Here is a 24,980-nt window from a genome sequence, read left to right on the forward strand (position 1 = left end):
TCACTCTTCCTGATAATTTCGTCTTGCAGCACTTAAAAGGTCTGATATAACATATAGCTTTACATGTTTGTTTTGTCTGGCCCCCGTCAGTGGTGTGCTTGTAAATGGTTCACAACCCATCTCCAGGGGGGAGAAGCCCCAACTTGTGAGGATTGTTGATTCCTGTGCTGTAAATACTGCCAACATGGCCAATTTCAGGCTGCCACCCGGCCTTGCTGAATGCAGAGTAGGGGAGAGGTGTGCAGGGTCTGTTGTGTGGCCCCACACAACATTGGCTCCCCACTTGAATATCAGCTCCAGGGGGATAAAGATCGATTGATAGCTTTTTAAAAAACTGTTTTATTCACTGTTATTTTCCCAATACTTTGACAAGTGGATGAATAAATGAATTTGGTCATTTCTATATATTTTTAAAAATTGACCATACGCCAGACATCATGATGGGTATTTGAGCTGTAGTGCTGAGCAAAACAAGCTCTGCTCTCTTATGGTAGGGAAAAGAAACCTTCAATAATTGTAAATGAAGGTTTTTGTTTTTTTTTTTAAATTTCTTGGGTTATTTTTTATACATTTATTTATTTATTTTGTATATTTTTAAATTGGAGTTCGATTTGCCAACATATAGTATAATACCCAGTGCTCATCCCATTAAGTGGCCTCCTCAGATGGGGTGACTGGGTAAATGAAGTGTTAAACTATGGTTGTCGTAAGGAAGACGGTGAGGGGAAACTTGACCAGGGAGTGGTCAGGTAAGAGCCACCTGAGTACTCAGGGTTGGTGGTAGTCATGTCCACTCCGCACCTACCACGTGAAACACGTGGTATTATACCAGCATCCTGAGGAACATCAAGACTCATCTCATCCCTTTCAGAATTTTCAGCCTAGATAAGATTGATGAGAGAGAAATGCCTGACAACTCCATGTTTATATAGCATGGACATGGGTTCATTCTCTCATTGCTAAGTACTTTTTTTTTTAAGATTTTATTTATTTATTCATGAGAGACACACAGAGAGAGAAGCAGAGACACAGGCAGAGGGAGAAGCAGGCTCCCTGCAGGAAGCCAGATGCAAGACTCCATCCCAGGACCCTGGGGTCACGCCCTGACCCGAAGGCAGACACTGGACTGCTGAGCCCCCCAGGCAGCTCTCTTGCTAAGTACTTATTGAGCACCTACAATGTGCCAGGCACTGTACTAGGTACCAAGGATGTAGCAGACAGCAAAACAGCCAGTTCCTTAGCTGCCACCACAATACCGGGGTCTGCAGCCGGGGGCTGGCTCTCAGATGTTACTGGACTCTGAGCCCTCTTCTTGTACTGGGACACTTCTGGCTAGGGACAAGGACAGGTACAGAGGTGCAGGAAGAATTTTGTTCTCATCACACTCTTCTTGCCAGGGTCCCATTTTGATGGAAGAGAGGATTTTTAGGACCGTAGGGACATCCGTATTGGGAGACACGGAGTATGGGCAGAGGAACACTTAATGGAGCACCAGCTAATGCGCTAGGACAGGATGCCAGGCTCTGGGAAATCTGTGAGTAAGATTAGGTCACATTCCAGTGGGGCAGACAGACATGATCAGGTCTTTCCAATACCACTGGATAAACGTATAAGTGCTGGAGTGGAGCCCAGAGGAAGGAGCCTCTAAGCCTAGCCAGCCTGGAGAGGTCTTCCTGGAAGAGGTGACATTTGACTGAAATCAAGAGCCACGAATGGGAGTGGGCAGGGTGAGGGGAGTGGCGGAGGAGGGCAGCCACCAAGCACAGAAGGCTTGGAAGGACAATGGGGACTTGGAACTCCCTGCTTCTCCCCTCCCCCATAGTTTTATTACCCTCCCAGGCTGTGAGAAAAAGAAACGTCGTTTTTCAAAAGCAGAAGGAGTCGGGATCCCTGGGTGGCGCAGCGGTTTGGCTCCTGCCTTTAGCTCAGGGCACGATCCTGGAGACCCGGGATTGAATCCCACGTCGGGCTCCCGGTGCATGGAGCCTGCTTGTGTCTCTGCCCCTCTCTCTCTCTCTCTCTCTCTCCCTCTCTCTCTCTCTCTCTCTCTGTGACTGTCATAAATAAAAAAGAAAAAAGCAGGAGTCATCCAAAGATTTGTATTTGTTTCAAATGGAAGTGACTACTGACAGAAACACAACATTGTTTTGTCAGAACCCAGTCTGTATTTATTCCTTGTCTTTGTTTGATTAAGCTAATCCCTCATCGGTTTCCCTTAGGACCATGCAGATCCTAGTGGCCATAAATCTCCAGTATTATAAAAACAGTATGAAAGTACTGCCCACACAAAGCCAACTGGCAAACTTGCTGCTTGTGGGGCCTGTCTTCTGGGATGCGAGGATAAGCCTCCTGTTCCAACCACACTCTGCACCCTCACGCCCGTGTCTGCAGTTCTGTCCGCCATGTGGAGAGGGACTCGAGGACAGTGCTAATTATGAGATTTAAAAGAGGAAACTGAGCCTGGCAGTCCGTGGACATAGAGGGGGAGGCTGACTCCTGGGTCTAGGCACCTTCCCCTCAGCTGACTGTGAGGCCTCTACCCAACCCAACGACCCCCAGCCTGGCTGCACGCTGCAGTTGTCTCCAGAGCCTCAGCAGACCTCGCTGCCTGCACCCAGCCCCAGTCAGTCCCGCTCATGGAAGGGGCGCCCTGAGCATCTGGTGGTGCTAACCGGTAGCCAGGGTTGGGCACTGCTGCTTGTCAGCCAGCACTTGCAGTTGTTCACAGGCTGTCCTGAGGGTCTCCCAGCCTTTGCTTGAGAGAAATAAGCATTGCCTCTCTACCTACCCCTTTGGGAGAAGTATTGTGGAGAAAAAGATGATTGCCTCAAGGTCTTGGTTCATTGCTTTCAAAATGCTGCTTTCAAGGGGATTCCTTTGTAACCTGTTGGAAGGTTTTCCATTATTATAAAAGCTCATGTTCTAAGCTCGTGTCAGAAAATTTGAAAGCATGGACCCCTGGGTGGCTCAGTGGCTGAGCGTCTGCCTTTGGCTTAGGGTGTGATTCCAGGACTCCGGGATGGAGTCCCACATCAGGCTCCCTGCTTGAAGACTGTTTCTCCTTCTGCCTGTGTCTCTCTTTCTCTCTTTCTCTGTGTCTCTCATAAATAAATAAAATCTTTAAAAAAAAAAAAAAAGAAAAGAAAATTTGAGGGCAGATCATTCTAAGTAAGAATAAAAATCCCCTGTACTCCCACCATGCCTTTCTAACCAGCATTAGATAGGCTTCCTGCTGGCCCCCAATGGAGGTAAAGCAGCAGCCAGAGCAGAGAAGGGAGGCAGACCCAGGTGAGGAAGCCCTTGCCCCCCCACCTCCAGAGATGGCCTTAGGGTTCAGGGCTGTAGATTGTTCCAGTGTCCTGTGGTGACCTCCAGCCAGGAGGCTTTATGCAGGCTCTTCCTCCTCCCCATCAGGGAGCAGGGAGTGGAGCAAGGGAGACACAGTAAATACATGCCTGCATAAACACCTATGCACTTAACATGGTGAGAGATGCCAAGGGGAGAAGTGCAGGGGTGTGAGATAGCTTGTAGGGGAGGCGGCAGGCTCTGACTCTGAATAACAATTGAAGATCCTTGTACCAGGAGGTTGATTTTTCCATCAATGTGCAAGCAAATCAAAGCTCCTTCAGCATGGAATTCAAAAAAAACTTACCACTATTCCCAAACAAAGCAGCAATTTTTATTTAACAGCTAGAAGCCCTTTAGGTTTCACAGAGCTAAAGGAACCGCCAGATCCCACCTTCTAAAGGTCAGCTCAGGTGGAATCCTCTCTCTCCCTCTTGATGGATTTTACCCTGACTGGTCCAGTTCGCCTGCTGAACGGGATTGATTTCTCAGCCTGCCTTCCGGCGCTCTATCATCTGGTGTCAGCTGTCCTTCCCTCCTGCTACTTCCCTTGGAATTCCCAGTGCGGAATTCAGCTATCATGCCTGTCCCGTTTTCCTCATTTCTGCACATTTACTCTCACTGCTCCCTCAGCCCAGAGTGCTTTTCTCTTTCTCCATTCTCTTACCTGCCAGCTTTTTCCATTCTACTCTTGACCATGGGGCTAGTTTGTTCTACCTCAGGACCTTTGCATTTGCTATTCTTTCAATCAGAAATGATCTTTCTAGAGCTTCTCTTTACTAACTCTTAGAATACAGCTGGGTGACAGCAGGAGGCACTTTGTCTGTTTGGTTCACTGCTGTATCCCCCAATGCCTGAAACAAAGGGGGTACTTCATTTACTGAACAGATGAAGAGTATCCTATGATTCAGATTTTTCTTAGATCTCTGGCTTAGGCCTGTAATGAACAGTAGGTTTCATCATTAATTATTCACTATGATTTTTATGTGAGGTTCTTGGTGTTTTTTTTCTATCTGAATCCACTGGAAATCTCTACTGGAGTTCCCAATTGGAAATCTAAGCTATAAATATACTGGTAAGAGATAGAAGAACTTGCATCTATAATTTTCTTCATCTACTTTATCAATTTGGGAATGAAAATACTTCTTTTAGTACATGAAAGCCAGAGTCCCTGTTTGTACAATCTTAGACATTAACATTTTTTAATGTAATGATGCAGATTTTATTTTTTAAAATGATATAGTGCATTGACAGAAGTGATGAATGAATCAGCTTTTATCTTCTTATCAATTTAATATTTTACATTTATCTAAAAGCATAATAAACAATAAAACAATGATACTGGAGATTACATTAAAGTGTAGGCATTAGACTCAGGGATCAATCAAGCTTTCTAGTTAATTGAGTTTTCATCATAGTGAATAACTTTTAACCAGAGAAAACTCTTTTAACATATTTGATCCCTTTAATGAATGCCCTTTGGTTTTCTTCAACTTTAATGGTAAAATCACTGGAAGAGCTAGTTACAAAACCAAGCCATTTTCCTTTCTGAGAAATAACATCATGTCAGCCTGTTTTCTTGCAAAGGAGGGACAGAGTCAGTGATGGATTGAAAATGTGTTTAACCTTTTCGCTCTCTGATATATTTTTAGTTTCCTTAAGTAAGTGCATTCCTGTGAGCACATTCTTACATTGCATTTGCGTAAAGAGCCAGGGCTCAGAACATCATAAATATTTGACTCAAATGGGCCTGGTAATAACTCCATATTTCCCTAGTAATCTTTAATACCTCTTTGGCTTCACATTTTCCTCATTTGCTACTGGCGTGAAGAAATGGAGCTCAAAGAGGATTTCTAAAGATGGTTGTGGTAGACAAGTGGAATGAGAAGGATGTCCCAAAGGACAGATGCAGAATTGGACCTGCCATTTTGGGGGTAGGGGTGAGTAGCAGGTCTTTTCACTGTGCTCTCTCTCAGCTTCCCCCTCTGCAAAATGTCAAAAGCTGTGCCAGACTATCCCAGGTACACTGGTGAGACTGGGGTTGCAAAGCCTTTTCATTCTCAAAAAACAGGAATGGTACCTGATGCAGACGAGTACAAAGGCTTGCTTGTGATACCTTACAGTTCTCAGGAGCCATCAAAGTGTTTCAGAGCATTTCCATGAATATAAGGAAAAGACAAAACCCAGTGTTAACTTGAAATTCTTCAGTGCATTTAATAGAGTTGAATGATTCCAACCTTGAAAGATATGCTTTTTATTTATACATAGAAAGGCATCAAAATGTTAACAGCAATTGCCTCTGGATGGTAGAATTCCAGTGGAAAGGGATTTTGAAAGTGAGTTTAACAACTGCTTGTGGCCTGGCCACATGCCAAGGGTCATCTCCTTCCGAGTCGTGTTCTAATGGCGCCCCTCTGCCCCAGTCCAGGATCTGTGTGCGGCCAAGGCCCATGGGTGTGAGCAGCTCTGTGTCAATGTGCTCGGCTCCTTTGTCTGCCAGTGTTACAGCGGCTTCACGCTGGCTGAGGACGGGAAGACGTGTGCGGGTGAGTACTCCTCAGCCTTGTCAGTGAGGAGGGGCTGGTTGAACATGGTGAGGGGGTACAAGGGCCTCCCACGGATCTCAGGTTCTCCTATGACTTTCAGTCAAGTGCTCGGTGCTCGGGTCCAGTTGTTAGAATTTGAACTCTGAAGACATCACTTATGGCTGAGGCTAGCATCTTCTCATTCTAGGTCCTCAGCCCAAGGCATATTTCTGATAGTCTCTGTCAATATAATTATCCCTTTACATACTGCATCCCCTGAAAAGGACTGGGCAGGGTTTCATCAAATGCAGAGACTGTTTGGGATGGCCTGGCTTCTGCATCACTCACGTGTGGCGCAGGAGATTCACTTGTTGCCAGGCAAGATCAGTGAGTGGCCCCTCAAAAATGTAGTGGCCATCCTCCTCAGTATGGATCTGCAGTTGAGTGGTCCAAGTGACCACCAGGAGTAAGAGCCCCGCTGTATGCAAGAAGACACCATTGCCAGAGGAAAGGAACAGTTGCCTAGAATGCAAGCCCAGGGAAGAAGTGGCCAGGGCAGTGCTTGGAATTTCAGGCAGCAGCTTGCAATCAGTTGAGTGGCTTCCCACTTGGGCAACTCCACGTTGTGTGACCCAGTGGGAGGTGGGAGGGGTGGGATTGGCATCTGATTTCTTCAGTGAAGGACAGTGATTCTCCTTGGCACCTGGAGAGCAGGACAGCACGTCCCTAAGGCCACCTCCCGGTTGTCTACAAGGTCCCTTAAACTTGCACGATCTCATTCATTCTTCATCTACCAAACAGTGCCTGGCAAGCAGTAGACATTCAATGAACTGAATTCAGTACTTATAAGGTCACAAATCTGGAAGCAACACAAGGGAAAAGACTGGGACCTATATACTCTGGCTCCAAACCCTCCATTCTCTCTTCCTTATCCCATTGTTCTCAGAGTGTCTTGTTATGTCTCTTTTCACAGTGAGTGATGATTATATTGCACATAGAATTCACACTTTCCAGCACACTTTGATTCTTAGCTAAGGATGTGAAAGGAAAAAAGCCACAAAATGAAAAGTACAGGTGGCACCTTCTTCACAGGTGAGAATAGAATGGGCTAGTTTGCTTGTTTTTACACACTCATGGGAATGAAAACTGCCCTCATTGAAGTCCACAAATGAAATCGGTATATATTATGCAAGTAATATACTTTCATTGAGGATAAGGATTAAACAGATGAGAAAAATCACTTTAAATAGTTTGTTGTATTTTTCTGCCAGACTTTCCCCCATACAAATATCTAATTCAAGGGGCACCTGGGTGGCTCAGTGGGTTAAGCAGCTGACTCTTGATTTTGGCCTAAGTCCTGACCTCAGAGTCATGAGATTGAGCCCCTCGGCACAGTCTGCTTGAGATTCTCTCTCCCCCTCTCCCTCTGCCTTTCCTCTTGCTTATGTATGCACATGTACACACAACACACTCTCTAAATAAATAAAAATCTTGAAAAAAAGTTATAAAAATATCTAATTTAAAACATTTTGTTAAAGTTTAAAAAATGAGGTCATACTGTTTATTTTGTTTTTTTCCCCCTTACCAGTTGTTAAATGGGTAGAAACTTTGGGGCTGTTGGGTCAGAAGGAAATTAGACCATTGGGAATAAGGCCAGTGGATGAGGTTCAGGAAAAGAGTTAGGGTGTCTGGTTAACTGGGTGAGGGAAGGAGCAGGGAAGGCCCAGGGCTGGTGTGGGTGACAGGGAGTAGATGTAGCAGGGGCAGCAGGGGCTGTGGCTGGGGCAGGAGGCCTGCCTTGGCCCACGGGAAACTAGACAGTGGTGAGGAAGTCAGTTTTCTGTGTTGCCAATTAATTGCATAATCACCCTGTGTACTAGATAACTTTTGTGTCTCTAAGGGTTTTGCTGGCACTTTTGGGGTTTGATACTTGTGGAAGAGCAGCAAGCATGAGAGTAGAAGCTGTGTTTGCCAAGGAGCTGTCGTGGGCTGTGTTTATGACAGATGGGCATTTCTTGGGGCACCTGGATCGCCCAGTGGTTGAGCATCTGCCTTTGGCTCAGGTTATGATCCTTGGGTCCTGGGATAGAGTCCCACATTGGGCTCCCCACAGGGAACCTGCTTCTACCTATACCTGTGTCTCTGCCTCTCTCTCTGTGTCTCTCACGAATAAATAAATAAAATCTTTAAAAAAATAAAGATGGGCATTTCTCTTACTGCTGTTATTAGCATGTAAGAATATCTGCCTTTCTTCAGAGGGGGTGTTGAGGCAAAAGAATGGGAAAATGGGAGAGACTGTGTGTGACCCAGGCCTCATCGATCAGATAGTTCCTATCATTATCATCTTCAGCCAAGCACCTGACCTGTTGGAGGCTGGGAGTGAGATGATTAAGCTGTGGTGGTCCTTTGTTGCCAGTTGCTTTGGTCAGAGAGACCGAGCAAATCTCCAAAAGATCAAATGCTGCTTGATGGGGCTAGGCTCAGTGCAAAGCAAATGGTGGGAGTAAGAGAGGCTACAGAAGGTCACAGAAAAATGTCATTCTGATGGCCAGGATGGGAAAAATCTGGGCAAGGAAGGAAGGGTAGCTTTTGGGCAAGTGTCTGAGACAAGAGGAGGCATGAGGGCAGTAATGGGATGGATGTGGCAGTGCTCTCAAAGCTTGAGGGCTGAGGCTGGGTTAGGAGGGGCAGGCCTTGTTCCTGGGAGATGGTAGATGAGGGAGAGACCGTCACAGGAATGCTGACCTGAAAGCTAAGCAGGCAATCTACCCTGAGGACAGCAGTCTGAAGGGGCTTGTCCGAGATGGAGACCCCAGGTGTCAGATTTGGGAAATTTAGAGAAGCAAAGGCTGATAGGGACTCTGGAAGCATTCCATCAGCAGCTGGTCTGGGTGGCCTCTATGTGGATGGGAACATTAAGAATATGGTAACCATAAATCCCAGTTAATCCAGCATGATCCCAGTTTTTGCCTGTTGGCTCAATTCTCAATAGCCCTTCCTTTCACTTTCAAATGGGTTCTCTTCTGAGGGATAAATTATAGGTTCATTCTAGTTAAGGCCAGCCTGGCTTAAACAGTGGAAGAGACCAACTCTGTTGGGCAGAGAGTTCCCGCAGGTGTGAAGTAGAAGATGAAGCTGAAATACCAGGTGGAAACATAGGGTTCAGGGATTTGAAAAACAGGCTAAAAAGTCTAGACCTTATCTCTGGAAGAGAGACACGAAGGGCTTCTAACTGGGAGTGACACATGCAAAGCCTCATTTTAGGAAACTTAATCTCATGGTGCACTTCAGGATGGATTCCAGAAGGAAGATGGTGAGGGATGGAAAGACCAGTTAGGAGACTGGTGGTCCTCAGAGGAGAGGTGACAAGGGCCTGGAGGGAAGGAGTAAGTGATGACAAGGTGCTATAAATAAAGGGGTAGAGGAAAAGTCAGAAGTTGCTCCTGAGTCTGAGCTTCCATGACTCTGATGGACAATGAGTAGACAGGTGAGTTTGAAGTTGAGGTGAGACCCTGACAAGAATGTTTCAGAAAGGAGAACAGAGCAGCTCACAATGAAAGGAGGTTAGAACCAACCATGCAGCCTGGAAGCAGCACAGTGCTTTTCATTCTACATTTTAATTTCCACTTAGTTTTCACTTTTTTTTTTAATACCAGATTTTCTTTCTTTTTTTTTTTTAAGATTTTATTCATTTATTCATGAGAGACACAGAGAGAGGCAGAGACTCAGGCAGAGGGAGAAGCAGGCTCCCTGTGGGGAGCCCAATGCAGAACTCGATCCCAGGACCCCAGGATCACGCCCTGAGCTAAAGACAGACATTAAACCGCTAAGTCACCCAGGTGTCCCTAGTTTTCTTTTTTTTTCTTTCTTTTTTTTTTTTTTATTTACAATAGTCATACAGAGAGAGAGAGAGAGGCAGAGACACAGGCAGAGGGAGAAGCAGGCTCCATGCACCGGGAGCCCGACGTGGGATTCGATCCCGGGTCTCCAGTTGCGCCCTGGGCCAAAGGCAGGTGCTAAACCGCTGCGCCACCCAGGGATCCCCTGAATCACTTCTTTAAAGGTCCTATCTCCAAATACAGTCACATTATGATTGGGATTAGGATTTAAACACGAATTTAGGGTGAGGAAGATCATTCAGCCCAGAACACTTCCTTGTTGTTATCAATATCAATGAGAAACTTTCTGAGTTTCAAAATCCTGCATGTAGAAATCTGGTAGTGCCCTGAGGAGGAGAGGTTTTGTGAATCTGACTCTATGTGTGTATCTGCCATATACTCAGTAAGTCAACTGCTTCTACCATTTCTCTAATGATGGATTTGGTTTTGCTTACTCTGTCATCAGCAAACTTTAAAACCCAAATGCTCCTCTTTGAAATATCATGTTTCTACTAATGCCATCCGCTTGCAGACTGATGCAGGCTGAGAAAACTCGGGAATGTGACCAGATTGTAAATCAGAGACCATCAATTTTAGGCTTTATTACCTTGCACCCAAGTATCGTTTATCCTTGGACACAGAGTGATTTTTCACATATTAGGCAGAGACTGAACACAGAGAGACAGGCTTCCAGCCCTGAGATGTTAACACTTTGTGATCTGGAGGGCCAAGTTCCCCAAAGCCAGGGAATTACCCTTTCTCCTTGTAAAGGAGAGAATAGATACATCAGGCAAAACAATTGAAGGAGTTGAAGACTTGGAACAGCAGAAGCATCTCTGTGTTAGCCACATAGAGCACCTCCCTACATCTGCTCCCTAAACTTCACCTCTCTTCTTACAAGTACAGTTTTGCAACCAAGGAAGTTATGCAGAGAACCCAAAGCATGTGGCAAAGGGTGTCAGAGTTGAACAGACTGGAACTCTCTTGGTCTTAAAAAGCTTTTAGGTTCACATGCTTGAAGTGGGCTCCTCCACATCTAACCTTGTGCTGATGGCCTCCTCTGCTGCCCCCAGTAGCCAGCCAGCCAGCCAGTGAGTGGCCCTCAAATCAAGGAGGGATTTGACACGTTTTGGTTTTATAGGCCAGGGTCTTGAGGCCCAGGAATGCTTGAATCCCGCCTTGCCAATGCCTCCTCTCCCCTTCAGTTCCACAGACTGCTCAGCACACACACAAAAGCAAGACTAGCAGGAGAATCAAAGTCCAGGAGAAGCCTTCTTACCCCATGAGATTGAGCCTGTGGTTGGCGGATTGATGGAAAATGTCTTTGAAAGAGTGGAATCATAAAAAACTACATATCCAAAACTATCTTAACCTTTTTATTTATTTTTTTAAAGTTTTTTTTAAATTTTTATTTATTTATAATAGTCACACACACACACGGGGGGGGGGGGGGCGGGGGCAGAGACACGGGCAGAGGGAGAAGCAGGCTCCATGCACCGGGAGCCCGATGTGGGACTTGATCCCGGGTCTCCAGGATCGCGCCCTGGGCCAAAGGCAGGCGCAAACCGCTGCGCCGCCCAGGGATCCCCTTAAGTTCATTTTTAAAATCTATGGCTAAAAATTTTTTTCTTGTATAAGGCATACCAATAATGGATCGTCCATGATTTTCAATTTGGTTTCTTTAAATTGGAGCAAGAATTTGAAGACTTCTGTAAAGCAATCTAAGGGCAGGATCCTTGTAAATTTTAATGAAAATTTTCCTAGTCTTTTGCAGGTTTTATCCATGCCTGGTTCTATGGCAATTTCGGTTAGCAAATTGCTTTTAATTAAGTCTTTCCAAAGCTTTTTTTTTTTTTATTGGAGTTCAATTTTCCAACATATAGCATAACACCCAGTGCTCATCCCATCAAGTGCCCCCCTCAGTGCCCATCACCCAGTCACCCCACCCACCCCTCCCTTTCCACCACCCCTTGTTCGTTTCCCAGAGTTAGGAGTCTTTCATGTTCTTTCTCCCTCTCTGATATTTCCCACTCATTTTCTCTCCTTTCCCCTTTATTCCATTTCACTATTTTTTATAGTCCCCGAAAGAATGAAACCATATAATGTTTGTCCTTTTCCAATTGACTTACTTCACTCAGCATAATACCCTCCAGTTCCATCCATGTCGAAGAAAATGGTGGGTATTTGTCGTTTCTAATGGCGGAGTAACATCCCATTGTATACATAAACCACATCTTCTTTATCCATTCATCATTCGATGGACACTGAGGCTCCTTCCACAGTTTGGCTACTGTGGACATTGCTGCTATAAACATCGGGGTGCAGGTGTCCTGGCGTTTCACTGCATCTGTATCTTTGGGGTAAATCCCCAGCAGTGCAATTGCTGGGTCGTAGGGCAGGTCTATTTTTAACTCTTTGAGGAACCTCCACACAGTTTTCCAGAGTGGCTGTGCCAGTTCACATTCCACCAACAGTGCTTTCAATTTAGTTTTTATTTGTTTAAAAACTCAGTTTGTTTTAATGCTTATATTTAATTGGCTTTTACTATATCATTAATTATAATAACATGTATAAATGGCATGTATAGGTTTGGGAACAAAAACAATTTTGTCTCTTTTTAGCAGTGGTTTTCAATTTTTAACATGCATCTAAAGGTCTTATTAAAACACACATTCTTGGGCCCCATTCCAGTTTCTAATTCAGTAAGTCTGTAGTAGGGCCTGAAAATTTGCATGACTAACAAGAGTTCAAGGGATGATTATTGCAGCTGGTTCACCACCACATTTTGAGAACCAGTGCTCTATGGACATACAGTCAGTCCACAGGGAAAGAACACAGGTGTTGTGGAGAACAGGTGTTCCAACAGCCTTGAGCATTTAGTATGCTCTGGGCCTCAGGTTCCATATTTTCAGAGGAAATGAAAAGCATTGATTGATCAGGGGTTGGTTAAGTGGAGGTCAGTTAAAATAGCTTCTTCTGTACAACTCTATTAACTGCCTAATCCAACTCTGGATGTTCTAGAGCATTCTGGAAAAATGCAAATTTGGACTATATGGCTTAGATTTTAGGCCCCAGCAAAACCTCTAACCTGTCCTCACTCTATTAAGGAACCAGCATGCTTTGGTGTCTCTCTGAGGTACAGAGATGGGTGGGCTCAGTCCCTGACCACCGCATGGTGTGTAAGAAGAAGCTTCAAGAGAGAAGGAGAATCTGAGTTTCTGACTTTAGGTATCAATAGCAGCCTACTCATCATTGCAGTATTGTCCATGTCCTAGAGCTTAGAAGTCAGAGTAGCAGCTCCTCTCTTTGGTGGGAACACTTAAAAGTAGGTAGCCTGGGGTAGGATGAGCTGACAGATGGCAGAGACCCATATCAGGGGTTGGGAGATTATTAGGATGCCAGATGAGGCCCAGCCTGGGGAGGTTGGAGGTGGGAGGTACCCACTAACACAAGTCGGTGTGGGTCCCTACATGGCCCACTTCTGTAACGTGCAGACAGGGTGCAAGCCAGAGCTTGGTCTTAGGGTTCTCCATCTCCATGACTTTCGAATAATGTTACAATGGTTCTTGAACAATTAGACATTAACTTTTGGAAGAATTTGGTGCTAGAGCACTATTTATGTTATGACTCAACTCCAGCAACTGGCCAATGTCCCATGACATGCAGATCCTTCAACTATGTGAATGTCCTGTTCCCACAATGACTTGTGTATGAAATCCTCAAATGTTAGGTGCTAGTGGAATTTTTTAGGGAGGTGAAGTCACAAAAATTAAAAAAAAGTTTTAGACAAAAACTTAATGAAGCCTGGAAGCAAAAGGATAAGCACAATAAGCACAATTTATTAGCTTTTAAAACTCTGTGTCAAAAAAATAAAAAATAAAAAAATAAAACTCTGTGTCACACACAAAAAAATAAAAATAAAACTCTGTGGCTTTTTCCTTTGCATCTTTTGATCACTATGTTAAGTATGCTGTTATCCTCTTAGGGTGTGATTTTGGTTTTCATTTTTTTTTAAGATTTTATTTATTCATGAGAGACACAGAGAGAGGGAGAGACATAGGCAGAGGGAGAAGCAGGCTCCCTGCAGGGAACCTGATGTGGGACTCAATTTCAGGACCCCGGGATCACACCCTGAGCCAAAGGCAGACCCTCAATCACTGAACCACCCAGGCCCCGCTTCCCCAAAGTCTCTATTCTTTTTCCCCAGAATGGTCTTCACCCTCTATGAGTCGATCTTATTTACTTATTTTATTTTTGATCACCACCACCATCATCCAACTGTAAGCTCCATGAGGACTGGAATCTTTGTTATTTGCTCTGTCCTTAGCCCCTAACACAGAGCTAGGCTCCGGGGTAGGTGTTCAGTAAACATTTGACAAATTAGTGGGAAATAGGATAAGATATGTTCTCCTCAATGACTAAACCATTTACCATTATTAAATGTTCATTTAATTTTCCAGATTTTTTTGGTCACCATAAACAATGCTGCTATAAATAGCTTATTTCATATAGTTAATCTCTCCCTTTTATCCATTATTTCTTTGGGTCACATTTCCACGGTAAACACTGTCAAATGTCCTTCCAAAAGGGATTCTTGTCCGTTTATGATGCCACCACCATGAATAGCTCTGACTCTGTTTCCAGACTGCCTCACCACCATTGGGTTTTGTCCTGTCTTTATATGTGCCTTTACAACACTTATAAGTGTTGTAAGCCTTGAGGTGGTTTTGATTTACATTTATTTAACTTTTAAATACAATTGATAGTATGTTCTTTAGTTTATCTTCTGCTATAAATTGCCTGATCTAAGACCCCTGATTATTTTTTGGGTGGTGGGAGAAGAAGCCTTGGATTCCTATTTATTTATTCATACTTCTTTGGGGACAACAACATTAATCTTCATTTATATTTGTTATAAGTATGCTATTATTTCCATTCCATCCTATTATTTCCTTTCCTGTTTGTGTTTCTACTTAAACTCTGTGTTTGAATATTTATAGCTGTGGACTACTGTGCCTCAGAGAACCAGGGATGTGAACATGAGTGTGTGAATGCTGACAGCTCCTACTTTTGCCGGTGCCGTAAAGGATTTACTCTTAACCCAGATAAAAAAACATGTGCAAGTAAGTTACATTTAAAAAAAAAGTTGTATTGTGTGTGTGTGTTTTACAGTTTTGGGACCTAACATTTTATTTATTTACTTACTTTTATTTTAATTCCAGCGTAGTTAACATACAGTGTTGCATTAGTTTCAGATGTACAATACAGTGATTCAATGATAACAACAGAATTTTTTTTGATGCTCTTGCTGTGGGCACTGTGGCCATGGGACCTCTCCCAAGCATGCTATAGCACAGGATTATTTAGTCTAATACCTTCCACCACTATTCTTCCTTTGTCAGGCCTTTCTTCACTTGTCCCAGGACTGTAGTCCACCCTGTCTCAACATCACCCTTCACGGTGTTTGACAGAGGTATCTTTTATTGGAGACCACATGTGGGAGTGTTCTTCCAGCATCTGCCAACCATGCTGACAATGGGACCATCTTACTTCATGCTGGCTCAGCGTGCCTGTGCCCATCAGTATTAACAGAGCTTAAGAAATACTTTCCCTGAAGCCTTGTGACTTGTGGGCTTCAGCTCTGACTCCACACAAGTGCAGAAAATCGCTGAGCCTAAAGGAGTTGAATGTGGTTTCTTTCAAAAGGGCGGTTTGCAGAAAACTGTTCATTCTTTTGTTTGATATATTTAGTTCTATTTGATTTTTAACTATTTACATACAAATCAGAATTAATTTGAGCTACCAAAATCTGACCATAAAAATTTATAAACTAGAGATATTTTGCAAAAGGATTCCAAAAGCGTTCTGTTACCTGTAAAACGTATGTCAGAGCACTGCAATGAGGAGAGTGTGTATGGATTATCATCCTATGGAGGGGTTCACTTGAGAGAAGCTTGGCTTTAAAATATTAGGGCCCAACATTTTTAAAAAGTGAAGTTTTTTAAAAAATATTTTATTTGAGAGACAGAGCACGTCCAAGAGAGAGCACAAGCAGGGGGAGCAGCAGAGGGAGAGGGAGAAGGCTCCTGGGTGAGCAGGGAGCTGGACATGGGACCCTGGGATCATGACCTGAGCCAAAGGCAGATGCTTAACTGACAGAACCACCCAGGCATCCCTAAGAAGTGAAATGTAATAGATTAGCATAAGTTATCTCTGAAACATACATCAATGAGAAAATAGGATTGTAATTCATAAAAAGTTCATGTACCCACAACTTTCTAAAATACATCGATTATGTAAAGTGGGATATACTCGCACAGTGTTTTTAAAAAGCATCCCCTATAAAACTCCTGAGATATAAACTTACCCTTCCATCCCTAAACATCAGCAGCTTACAAATACTGGAGCCAGAGGCAGGGCAACTGTAAGAGACACACTCAGTCAAAAACATATATTTCTGGAGTCCTAACTATATGTCAGTAGCAATGAACAAGGCGAGCTCCCTCCTGGAGGATGAGATACCTTGGCTGTCTTGAAGGCAGAGCCATCATTTATTTACCAAGGAAAGAAGGCTGAACAGGGGTGGCCAGGAGGAGGAAAGATGTGCAAGGATATGAGCCAAACAGGCTCAGGCCCATGCCTGGCACATGACCTACATGCAGTTTATTGAAAGAAGAAGTGAATGAATGACTGTACTCCTCCGTTCCTAGTCTCCCTTCCCTTCAGAATATTCTGAGCCATAAATCAGCAGCCTGGGCTGTGATCATGGCTGGGAACACGGTTGCTGGGCTGCCAGGTCAGTTCTCTTCATCAGAGAGGAGGCCATATGTTTCCAAGGGGCAGCCTCGGCCTCAGATCAAATTCCAGCTCTTCTGATTTTTTGCTGGGTGATCTTGGGCAAGTTATTTGTACCTCAGTTTTCCTTAACTGTAATAGGGGATAATAATACTGCCTGCTTCCTACTGTTGTTTTGAAAACTAAATGAGATAATCCCTATAAACCATTAGGCAACTTGTCTGGTGCTGAGCAAGTTCTTTTAAGAGATGATACTGCCTTCAAAGACTTTCAATTGGTATTTATTGAGCATGTAACACATGTGTGAGCTAAGTTTAATAGTGCATAAAAGAATTCAAGACTTGGCCCCAGGTTTCCACTGTGCTGAGACTTGGAGGGAAACACACATCCTACCCAGTCTCCCTCCTACCTCTGCAGAGCCCCTTCCCTGCCCAGATTCCCCATCCCCAGCACCTCATCATCACCCCCGCCCTATGGTTCAGCATGTTTCTTATCCCAGAATCTCCTGCGATGTGGAGAATTACAAGCCCCACAATGGTGCAGGCAAGGGGACCCTGGCTGTGGACACCGAAGCACAGGGGCACTGAGAGGAGAGGTCTGGCTGGGAGGCCTCACCAGTTAGGCATGGAGCCCAGCAGTCCAGCTGTCTCTGGGCCCTGGTAGAGTCAATACCCAGAACTGGGCGGAGAGGAGTGCTGGGCATTTACAGGGGTCTGGGCAGACAGCATTGGGGAGATATGTTTCCTACAAAAAGGACCCCCTTCCTACCATGCTTAGGGGCAGGATGAAAGCCAGACCTGGGGAGGTGACTGGTAAGAGGCAGGGGACCCCCCGCTTACCTGGAAAACTGCAAGAGTGAGATATAAAGCAAAGTCCAGCAGTAAGAACTGAGACCCTTGGGAGTGCCTTACATGTGTGAGGGACAAGAACAAGAACTGTGCATTGGAGGCCAAATATAAAGACAGAAACAGGGATCCCTGGGTGGCGCAGAGGTTTGGCGCCTGCCTTTGGCCCAGGGCGCGATCCTGGAGACCCGAGATCAAATCCCACGTCAGGCTCCCGGTGCATGGAGCCTGCTTGTCCCTCTGCCTGTGTCTCTGCCTCTCTCTCTCTCTCTCTGTATGACTATCGTAAATAAAAAAAAAAAAATTAAAAAAAAAAAAAGACAGAAACAGGATGGAGGTAGAAAATCAAAATCAAGCAGTCATCCTGTTAGTAATTAATGTGGCATCACATCAGCTTCCAGCCAAGTCAGCCTGGCTGCTGCTGTGATGTTGAGAGATCTTTTAAAAAATTTTTTCCACTTCTCATAAACTTGCAAAAAATGAAATAAGACAAAAGATACTCAGTTCCTTAAATGTTGTCTCTATTTTTAACCAAAAGTATATTTGAGGGCTTAATCCAATTCGTAAGTATATAATTATTGTCTGAAAAAGTAGTCTGTCAATGTGATATACCGAGCATGATTAACTTATAATTAAGCCAAAGTGTACATAATAGAACTTTATGTTCCTGAAAAAATAATAGCATTTAAAATATGTAAGTACTCAAAAAGGCACCACTTTTTATATCAATGCTTTACCCTAAAGCAACCCATCCAAAACCATCTGAATATTTTGTAGAGAAGAGTAAAAATATGCAGGTACTATTAATTTGCAAAATATTGGAAGACTTTTTTTCATTATGGTAAAATATACGTAATAAATTTACAATAATAACCATTTAAGGTGTACAGTTCAGTGGCATTAAGTAAATTCATGTTGTTGTGCAACCGTCACCACCATCCAGCTCCAGAACTTTTCATCTCCCCAAACTGAAACTCCATACTTGTGAAATAATTCCTCATCCCCTCCCCATCCTCCAGCCCCTGGCAAACACCATCCTACATTCTGCCTGTATGAATTTGACTACTCTAGGTATCTCCTGTTAAGTGGAATCATATGACATCTGTCCTTTTGTGAGTGGCTTATTTCACTTAGCATTATGTTTCCAAGATTCACCCATCCATCTTGTAGTGTGTGTCAGAATTTCCTTCCTTTTTAAGGCTGGATAATATTCCATTGTGGGTCCATTGTATGTATACATCACATTTTGTTTATCTATTCATATGTCACTAGATGCCTGGGTTGCTTCCACCTTTTGGCTATAGTGAATAAGGCTGCTATGAACATGAATGTGCAAGCATCTGTACAAGGCCCTGCTTTCAAACTGCTGGATCATATATAGCAAGACTTTATGAGGTCTAATTTGAAATCATTACTACTGAGCCAGGCATGAGAACATTCTCAGATGTTCAGGGTCTTTTCATGGAAAAGATAGAGGACACTGGACAGGAATTCAGGTCTTTGATATCAAAGAGACTCTGGGTTTCATGTCTAATGCTTAATTGTCTCATACCTGTTATAATGAGTTAAGGCAATTATAGACATTTGTAATTCATATAATATAATGTTGCTATTATTTACCAACTTTGAGAGCATTATACTTATTATTTTTTAGACTCCATTGATTACTTGGTCAACATTTCTATCTTTCTTTTTTCAAAGAGGAATGTTTTGCACAAAGTACTGCATGAATATTTATACTTTCATTAAAAGTGAAACACAGGAACACCTGGGTGGCTCAGTCAGTTAAGCGTCTGCCTTTGGCTCAGGTCATGATCTCAGGGTCCTGGGATCGAGCTCTGCTGACCAGGGAGCCTGCTTCTCCCTCTCCTCCCTGCTCATGTTCTGTCTCACTATCTCTTACTCTCACCTTCTCAAATAAATAATCATTTTTAAAAAGATTTTATTTATTTATTCATGAGAGACATAGAGAGAGAGAGAGAGAGAGAGAGAGAGAGAGAGAGAGAGGCAGAGACACAGGCAGAGGGAGAAGCAGGCTCCGTGCAGGGAGCCTGATGTGGGACTCAATCCCGGGACTCCAGGAAGATACCCTGGGCCCAAGGCAGGCACTAAACCATTGAGCCACCCAGGGATCCCTCAAATAAATAATCTTTAAAAAAAGTGAAACAGAGGGAGAGAATAATTTTATACTAAATCAGCAGCATAAGATATAAAATGTGTAAAATGTATCAGGCCAGCTGGTGGTTAACCTACTATAATATGCCACTTAATTTTGTGAGACCTGTGTGCATGAATCAAAGACATTTCTTGGAGGGGGCCTTGAAGTTCAACCCAGTTCTATCCCAACTACCCATCCTACAATATTCCCACCACTCTATCATCCAGCATGCACTTGAATACTCCTACTGACAAGACACTCACTACACTCCATGAAGTGTATTCCACTTTGTGAGCTCTGACTCTTAGAAAGTGATTCCTTCAACTGAGCTGATAACTACTTCCTTGCACTTTGAAACTACCAGAACAAATTAAGCTTCTCATATTTTCTTGGTCACTGAGTCATATCAGAATAACTTTATTTCATTTAGTAGACTAGCCAGGCCTGGAAAGTGTGGTAGGAATTTTCTATACTTTCACAGACATTCAGCCAATTTGCTGACGAAAGCCCTGTACCCCACAGACCAGATGGAGAAATGTGTGCTGGGCGAAAGAATAATTGGTTGGGTCTGTAACTGGCTGAATGTCTCTACCCAGAAGATGTTAATTGCTGAGCTGAGAGCCTCACAGAGGGAGTTTTTTTAAGCAGCCTGGCAAAAAAAAAAAAAAAAAAAAAAAAAGCCTGAAAAAATGTGAGTTGTCTTATATCTTTAGTGACCCTTTGTTGGTTCTTAATGGGCAATGTTTACACCTCTAAACCCTCCAAAACACTCCATGAAGAGTAATACTGATCACCATTTATTCATTTAACAAATATTTGTTGAGTACCTACTATGTGCCAGATACTGTTGGAGACACTGAGCATGCAGTGGTAAGTAAAACACACCAAACACTTCTGTCCTTATGGACAATAGGTTATATTCTATTGGAGCAAAGTAAGATGAGAATACAGAGTTCACAAGAAAGTAGCATTTGATCAAAGACTTGAAAGAGGTGGGGGAAGGAAGAGAATTTTGAAGCAGGGGAAACAGCACCAGTGCAAAGGCCCTGAGGCAGGAATTGTGAGGTCTTGCAATGTTGAAGGATAGCAAGGAAGCCCATGTGACAGAGTGAGACATAGTAATGTAGTGTTGTGGTCTATGGAGCATATAGCCTGTCCTCTTCTCAGTCATACCTTTGAAATTCCCGAATTCCAGTGATACTCATGAGCGCATAGTCACTTCCATATTCTAAAAACCTAAACTGGCTGTGTTTGTTGCCTATATTTTGTGTTTTGGATATAGACATCAGAAGCTATACATATTGTCTCCAGCAATTTTCTCTGATTATTTTCTTCTCTGTTCCTGGGACTTCCCACACTGTTCTTTTTTCTATTTTTTTAAATGCTATTTTCCATGGCAATTAATTTCATATTTATGAAATTTTTTATTACAAAAGTAATATATGCTCATTGTAGAACACTGGATTGTATAGAAATGAAATTATATAAAATGAAATGATCTATACTCTCATCACCCAGAGATAACCATTGTTAATACAAATTTGCTATGTTTCTTTCTAGTCCTTTTTTATGCATATGAATATATTTTTATAGAGTTGAGATCATATAGTATAACATTAAATCATGAGTATTTTCACATGTCATTTAAATTTTGTCAAAAAAATTAAAAATATTTTAATGTCTGCATGATAATTTATCATATGTATTTATCATAAGTTGTTCAACAGTTTTTTTGGCTGTTCAAATTGTATTGTGATAAATAAGTCTTTGCATTCCTGATCAGGAATAAAACATAAAAGAAAATTTATTGAATCAAAGGCTATTAACAATTTTAAGGCTTTTGATGCATACTGCAAAATTATTTTTCAAAAAATTTGTAACAATTTATACTCTACTGTGTTTTGAGGAAGCGATCTAAAAAATTTTTGCTAACCTGCTAAGAGAAAATTTTTTCTCATTGCTTTATTTATTATCATGTCTAATTACCCTTCTTCATAAAACTATATAACAATATATAGGGTTAATTGACAAATATATGTTTTTTGGTGTTGGTTTTTGATTAATGAATTGTCTATTCAAATTATAATTAACTCAAGAAGAAATAAATCATGTGAATAAGACCTCTAATATTAAAAGAAATTGAACTTGTACTTATAAACCATCCCATAAAGAAAACACCAGGACTCGTTGGCTTAACTGGTGAGTTCTACCAAATGTTTGAGGAAGAACTAATACTAATTTGAAACAAATCTCTCAAGAAAATCAAAGAAAAGGGAACATTTTTTTGACTTATTCCATGGAGCCAGAATTACCCTGATATAGGACCCAGAAAAATAAATTCCAAGAAAACTACACAAAAATATCCTTCATAAAATACATGTAAAAATTCTTTGAATATTTTTAGCAATCAAATCCCACGATATATAAAAAGAATAATGCATCTCAACCAAGTGAGATTTATCCCAGGAATTCAAGGTTCGTTGATCATTGAAAATTTGATCAATGTAATTCACAATATTAACATACAAAAAAGCAGAAACCATATAACCCAACTTAATAGGTACAGAAAGAGCAGTGGACAAAATCTGACATTCAATTATGATTTTTAAAGAAAAAACCTGTCTGCAAACCAGGAATGTTGAGAACTGCCTCAATCTGATCAAGTACATCAATGGAGAAACCATCAGGTAGCATCATACTTAATGAAAGAGTGCTTTGAACGCTTTCCTGATAGGATTAGAAACAAAACAGAATACCCATTTTCACCACCTCCTTTTAGCATTGTACTATAGGTTCTGGCCATTGTAATAAGGAAGAAAAAGAAAAATGAAATCTAGATTGGAACGGAAGAATTAAAGCATCTTTATTAACAGACAACATGATCATCTATGTAGAAAATTCAGTGGAGTCTACAAAATAGCTACTAGAACTTTTAAATGGTTCAGTAAGATTGCAGGATACAAGGTCTATATACAAACACAACTATTTTTTATAGGTTTTTTTAAAGATTTTATTTATTTATTCATGAGAGACAGAGAGAGAGAGAGGCAGAAGTCACAGGCAGAGGGAGAAGCAGGCTCCATGCAGGGCAGGGAGTCCGATGCGGGATTCGATCCCGGGACCCCAGGATCACACCCTGGGCCGAAGACAGGCGCTGAACCACTGAGCCACCCAGGGATCCCCATTTTTTATAGGTTTTCAATGGAAAATCAAAATTAGGATAAAAAAAAAACTATTTACCATAGCATCAAAAATATGTAGTATCTATGGATAAATTTGACAAAAAAATGTGAAAGACGTATACACTGAAAACTACAAAACAACACTAAGGGAAATTAAAGAACACTTAACGAAATACGTATATCATGTTCATGAATCAGAAGACTTAATATTATTAAGCTATCTATTCTTTCCAAAGTAATCTATACATCAAAGCAATATTTATCATGATCCTAGCATGCTTTTTTTGTAGAAATTGACTAGCTGATTCTAAAATATATGTGAAGGGCAGCCCGGGTGGCTCAGCGGTTTGGCGCCACCTTCAGCCCAGGGCCTGATCCTGGAGACCCAGAATCGAGTCCCATGTGGGACCCCTGCATGGAGCCTGCTTCTCCCTCTGCCTGTGTCTCTGCCTCTCTCTCTCTCTTTGTGTGTGTGTGTCTCTCATGAATAAATAAATAAAATCTTTAAAAAATAAAATAAAATATATGTGAAAATTCAAAGGATTAAAACAGTCAAATGAATTTTGAAAACAATGCACAAAATTAGAAGACTTAAACCACCTGATTTTTAATACTAATTATAAAGCAACAGTAATCAAGACTGTGGTATTGGTGCAAAGATGGATATACATACAGGTCAATGGGACAGAATAAAGTCCAGAAATAGACCCACACATTTATGGTGAAATGATTTTGAATAAAGATGCCGAGGCAATTAATGGAAAGGATAATGTCTTCCACAAATGAGGAATCAATCTGAAAAAAAAAAAACCCAAAAAACAAAAACAAAACCCTTCATATTCAGCTCATACCACATGCAAAAATAATTAACTTGAAATGGGTTTTAAGCCTAAATATAAGAATAAAAATTATAAAAATTCTAGAATAAAATATAGTAGAGATCATAGTGACCCTAGGTTTGGCAAAGATACCTTAAATAGGACACAAAAAGCACAAACTATAAAAAATTAAAAATGAATAACATGAACTTCCTCAAAATTATTATTTTTAACTTCCTCAAAATTAAAGCTCTTGTTCTTCAAAAGATACCAGTATTAAAATGAAAAGGCAAGCCATAAGCTGAAAAAGAAACACGTGCAAAAATTATATACAGCAAAAGATTTGTATTTAGCATAAATATATAAAGAACTCAAGCTTAATAACCAGACAACGCAAAAATATGGGCAAAAGATTTGAACAGATACTTCACTAAAGATGATATAGAGATGGCAAATAAGTATACAAAAATATATTCAACAGTGTTAGTAATTACAGGAATGCAAAATAAAACCACAATGAGATAAACTCTATACCTTAACAGAATGGCTAAAATGGCCATGGTGGTGAGTATGTGGAGCAGTTGGAATTCACATAAACTGCTGGTGAGAATGTTTAAAAAACTAAGCATATGTCTGCCATATGACCCAGCCATTCTACAGCTAGATGGTGACTCAAGAGAAAAAAAGCATATGTCTACATAAAGACCTGTACATGAATGTTCTTGGCTACTTTGTTTATGATAGCCCAAAACTGGAAACAACTCAAATCCCAACACCAGGCAAATGGATAAATAAATTGTGGTATATCCATATAGTGAAATATTATAAAAGGAACAAGCTACTGACATACACATGAACATGAACGAATTTCAAAATAATTATGATGAGGGAAAGAATCCAGACCCAAAAGAATATATCTGATATGACCCCATTTTAATGAAATTCTGGAAGACACAAACTGAAAATTTCGAAAGATTAATGATTATATGGGGCCAGAAAATTTGGAGAATGACTTAGAGACACAAGAGGGGGATCCCTGGGTGGCTCAGTGGTTTAGCGCCTGCCCTCAGCCCAGGGCATGATCCTGGAGTCCCGGGATCCAGTTCCGCATCGGGCTCCCTGCATGGAACCTGCTTTTCCCTCTGCCTACGTCTCTGCCTCTCTCTCTCTCTCTCTCTCTCCACCTCTCATGAATAAATAAATAAAATCTTAAAAAAAAAAAAGACACCCACGAAAACTTTTGAGAGCAATGCATAAGTTCATTATCTTGATTGTGGTGATGGTTTCATGGAAGCACATGTATGTGACAATTCATTAAGTTGTTCATCCTTGAGCACTGGGTGTTATTCTGTATGTTGGCAAATTGAACACCAATAAAAAATAAATTTATTATTAAAAAACAGTTGTTCATCCTTAATATGTGCTTTAGGTTGT

The 24,980-nt window shown here is 41.8% G+C and overlaps 1 protein-coding gene across 2 annotated transcripts in view; it reads left to right on the plus strand.

The window, feature by feature from the left end:
• The window catches only part of MATN2 (matrilin 2), a 136,252-nt gene that overhangs the window by 69,060 nt on the left and 42,212 nt on the right, over positions 1-24,980 (plus strand). For both annotated transcript variants that reach the window (XM_055303433.1, XM_055303434.1), the window contains exons 5-6: positions 5,769-5,891; positions 14,749-14,871. In XM_055303433.1, coding sequence (XP_055159408.1) covers positions 5,769-5,891; positions 14,749-14,871 — 246 coding nt within the window. The remainder of the gene's footprint in view (positions 1-5,768; positions 5,892-14,748; positions 14,872-24,980) is intronic.

The sequence above is a fragment of the Nyctereutes procyonoides genome, unplaced genomic scaffold (assembly GCF_905146905.1).
Source record: "Nyctereutes procyonoides isolate TBG_1078 unplaced genomic scaffold, NYPRO_anot_genome, whole genome shotgun sequence".
NCBI lineage: Eukaryota > Metazoa > Chordata > Mammalia > Carnivora > Canidae > Nyctereutes > Nyctereutes procyonoides.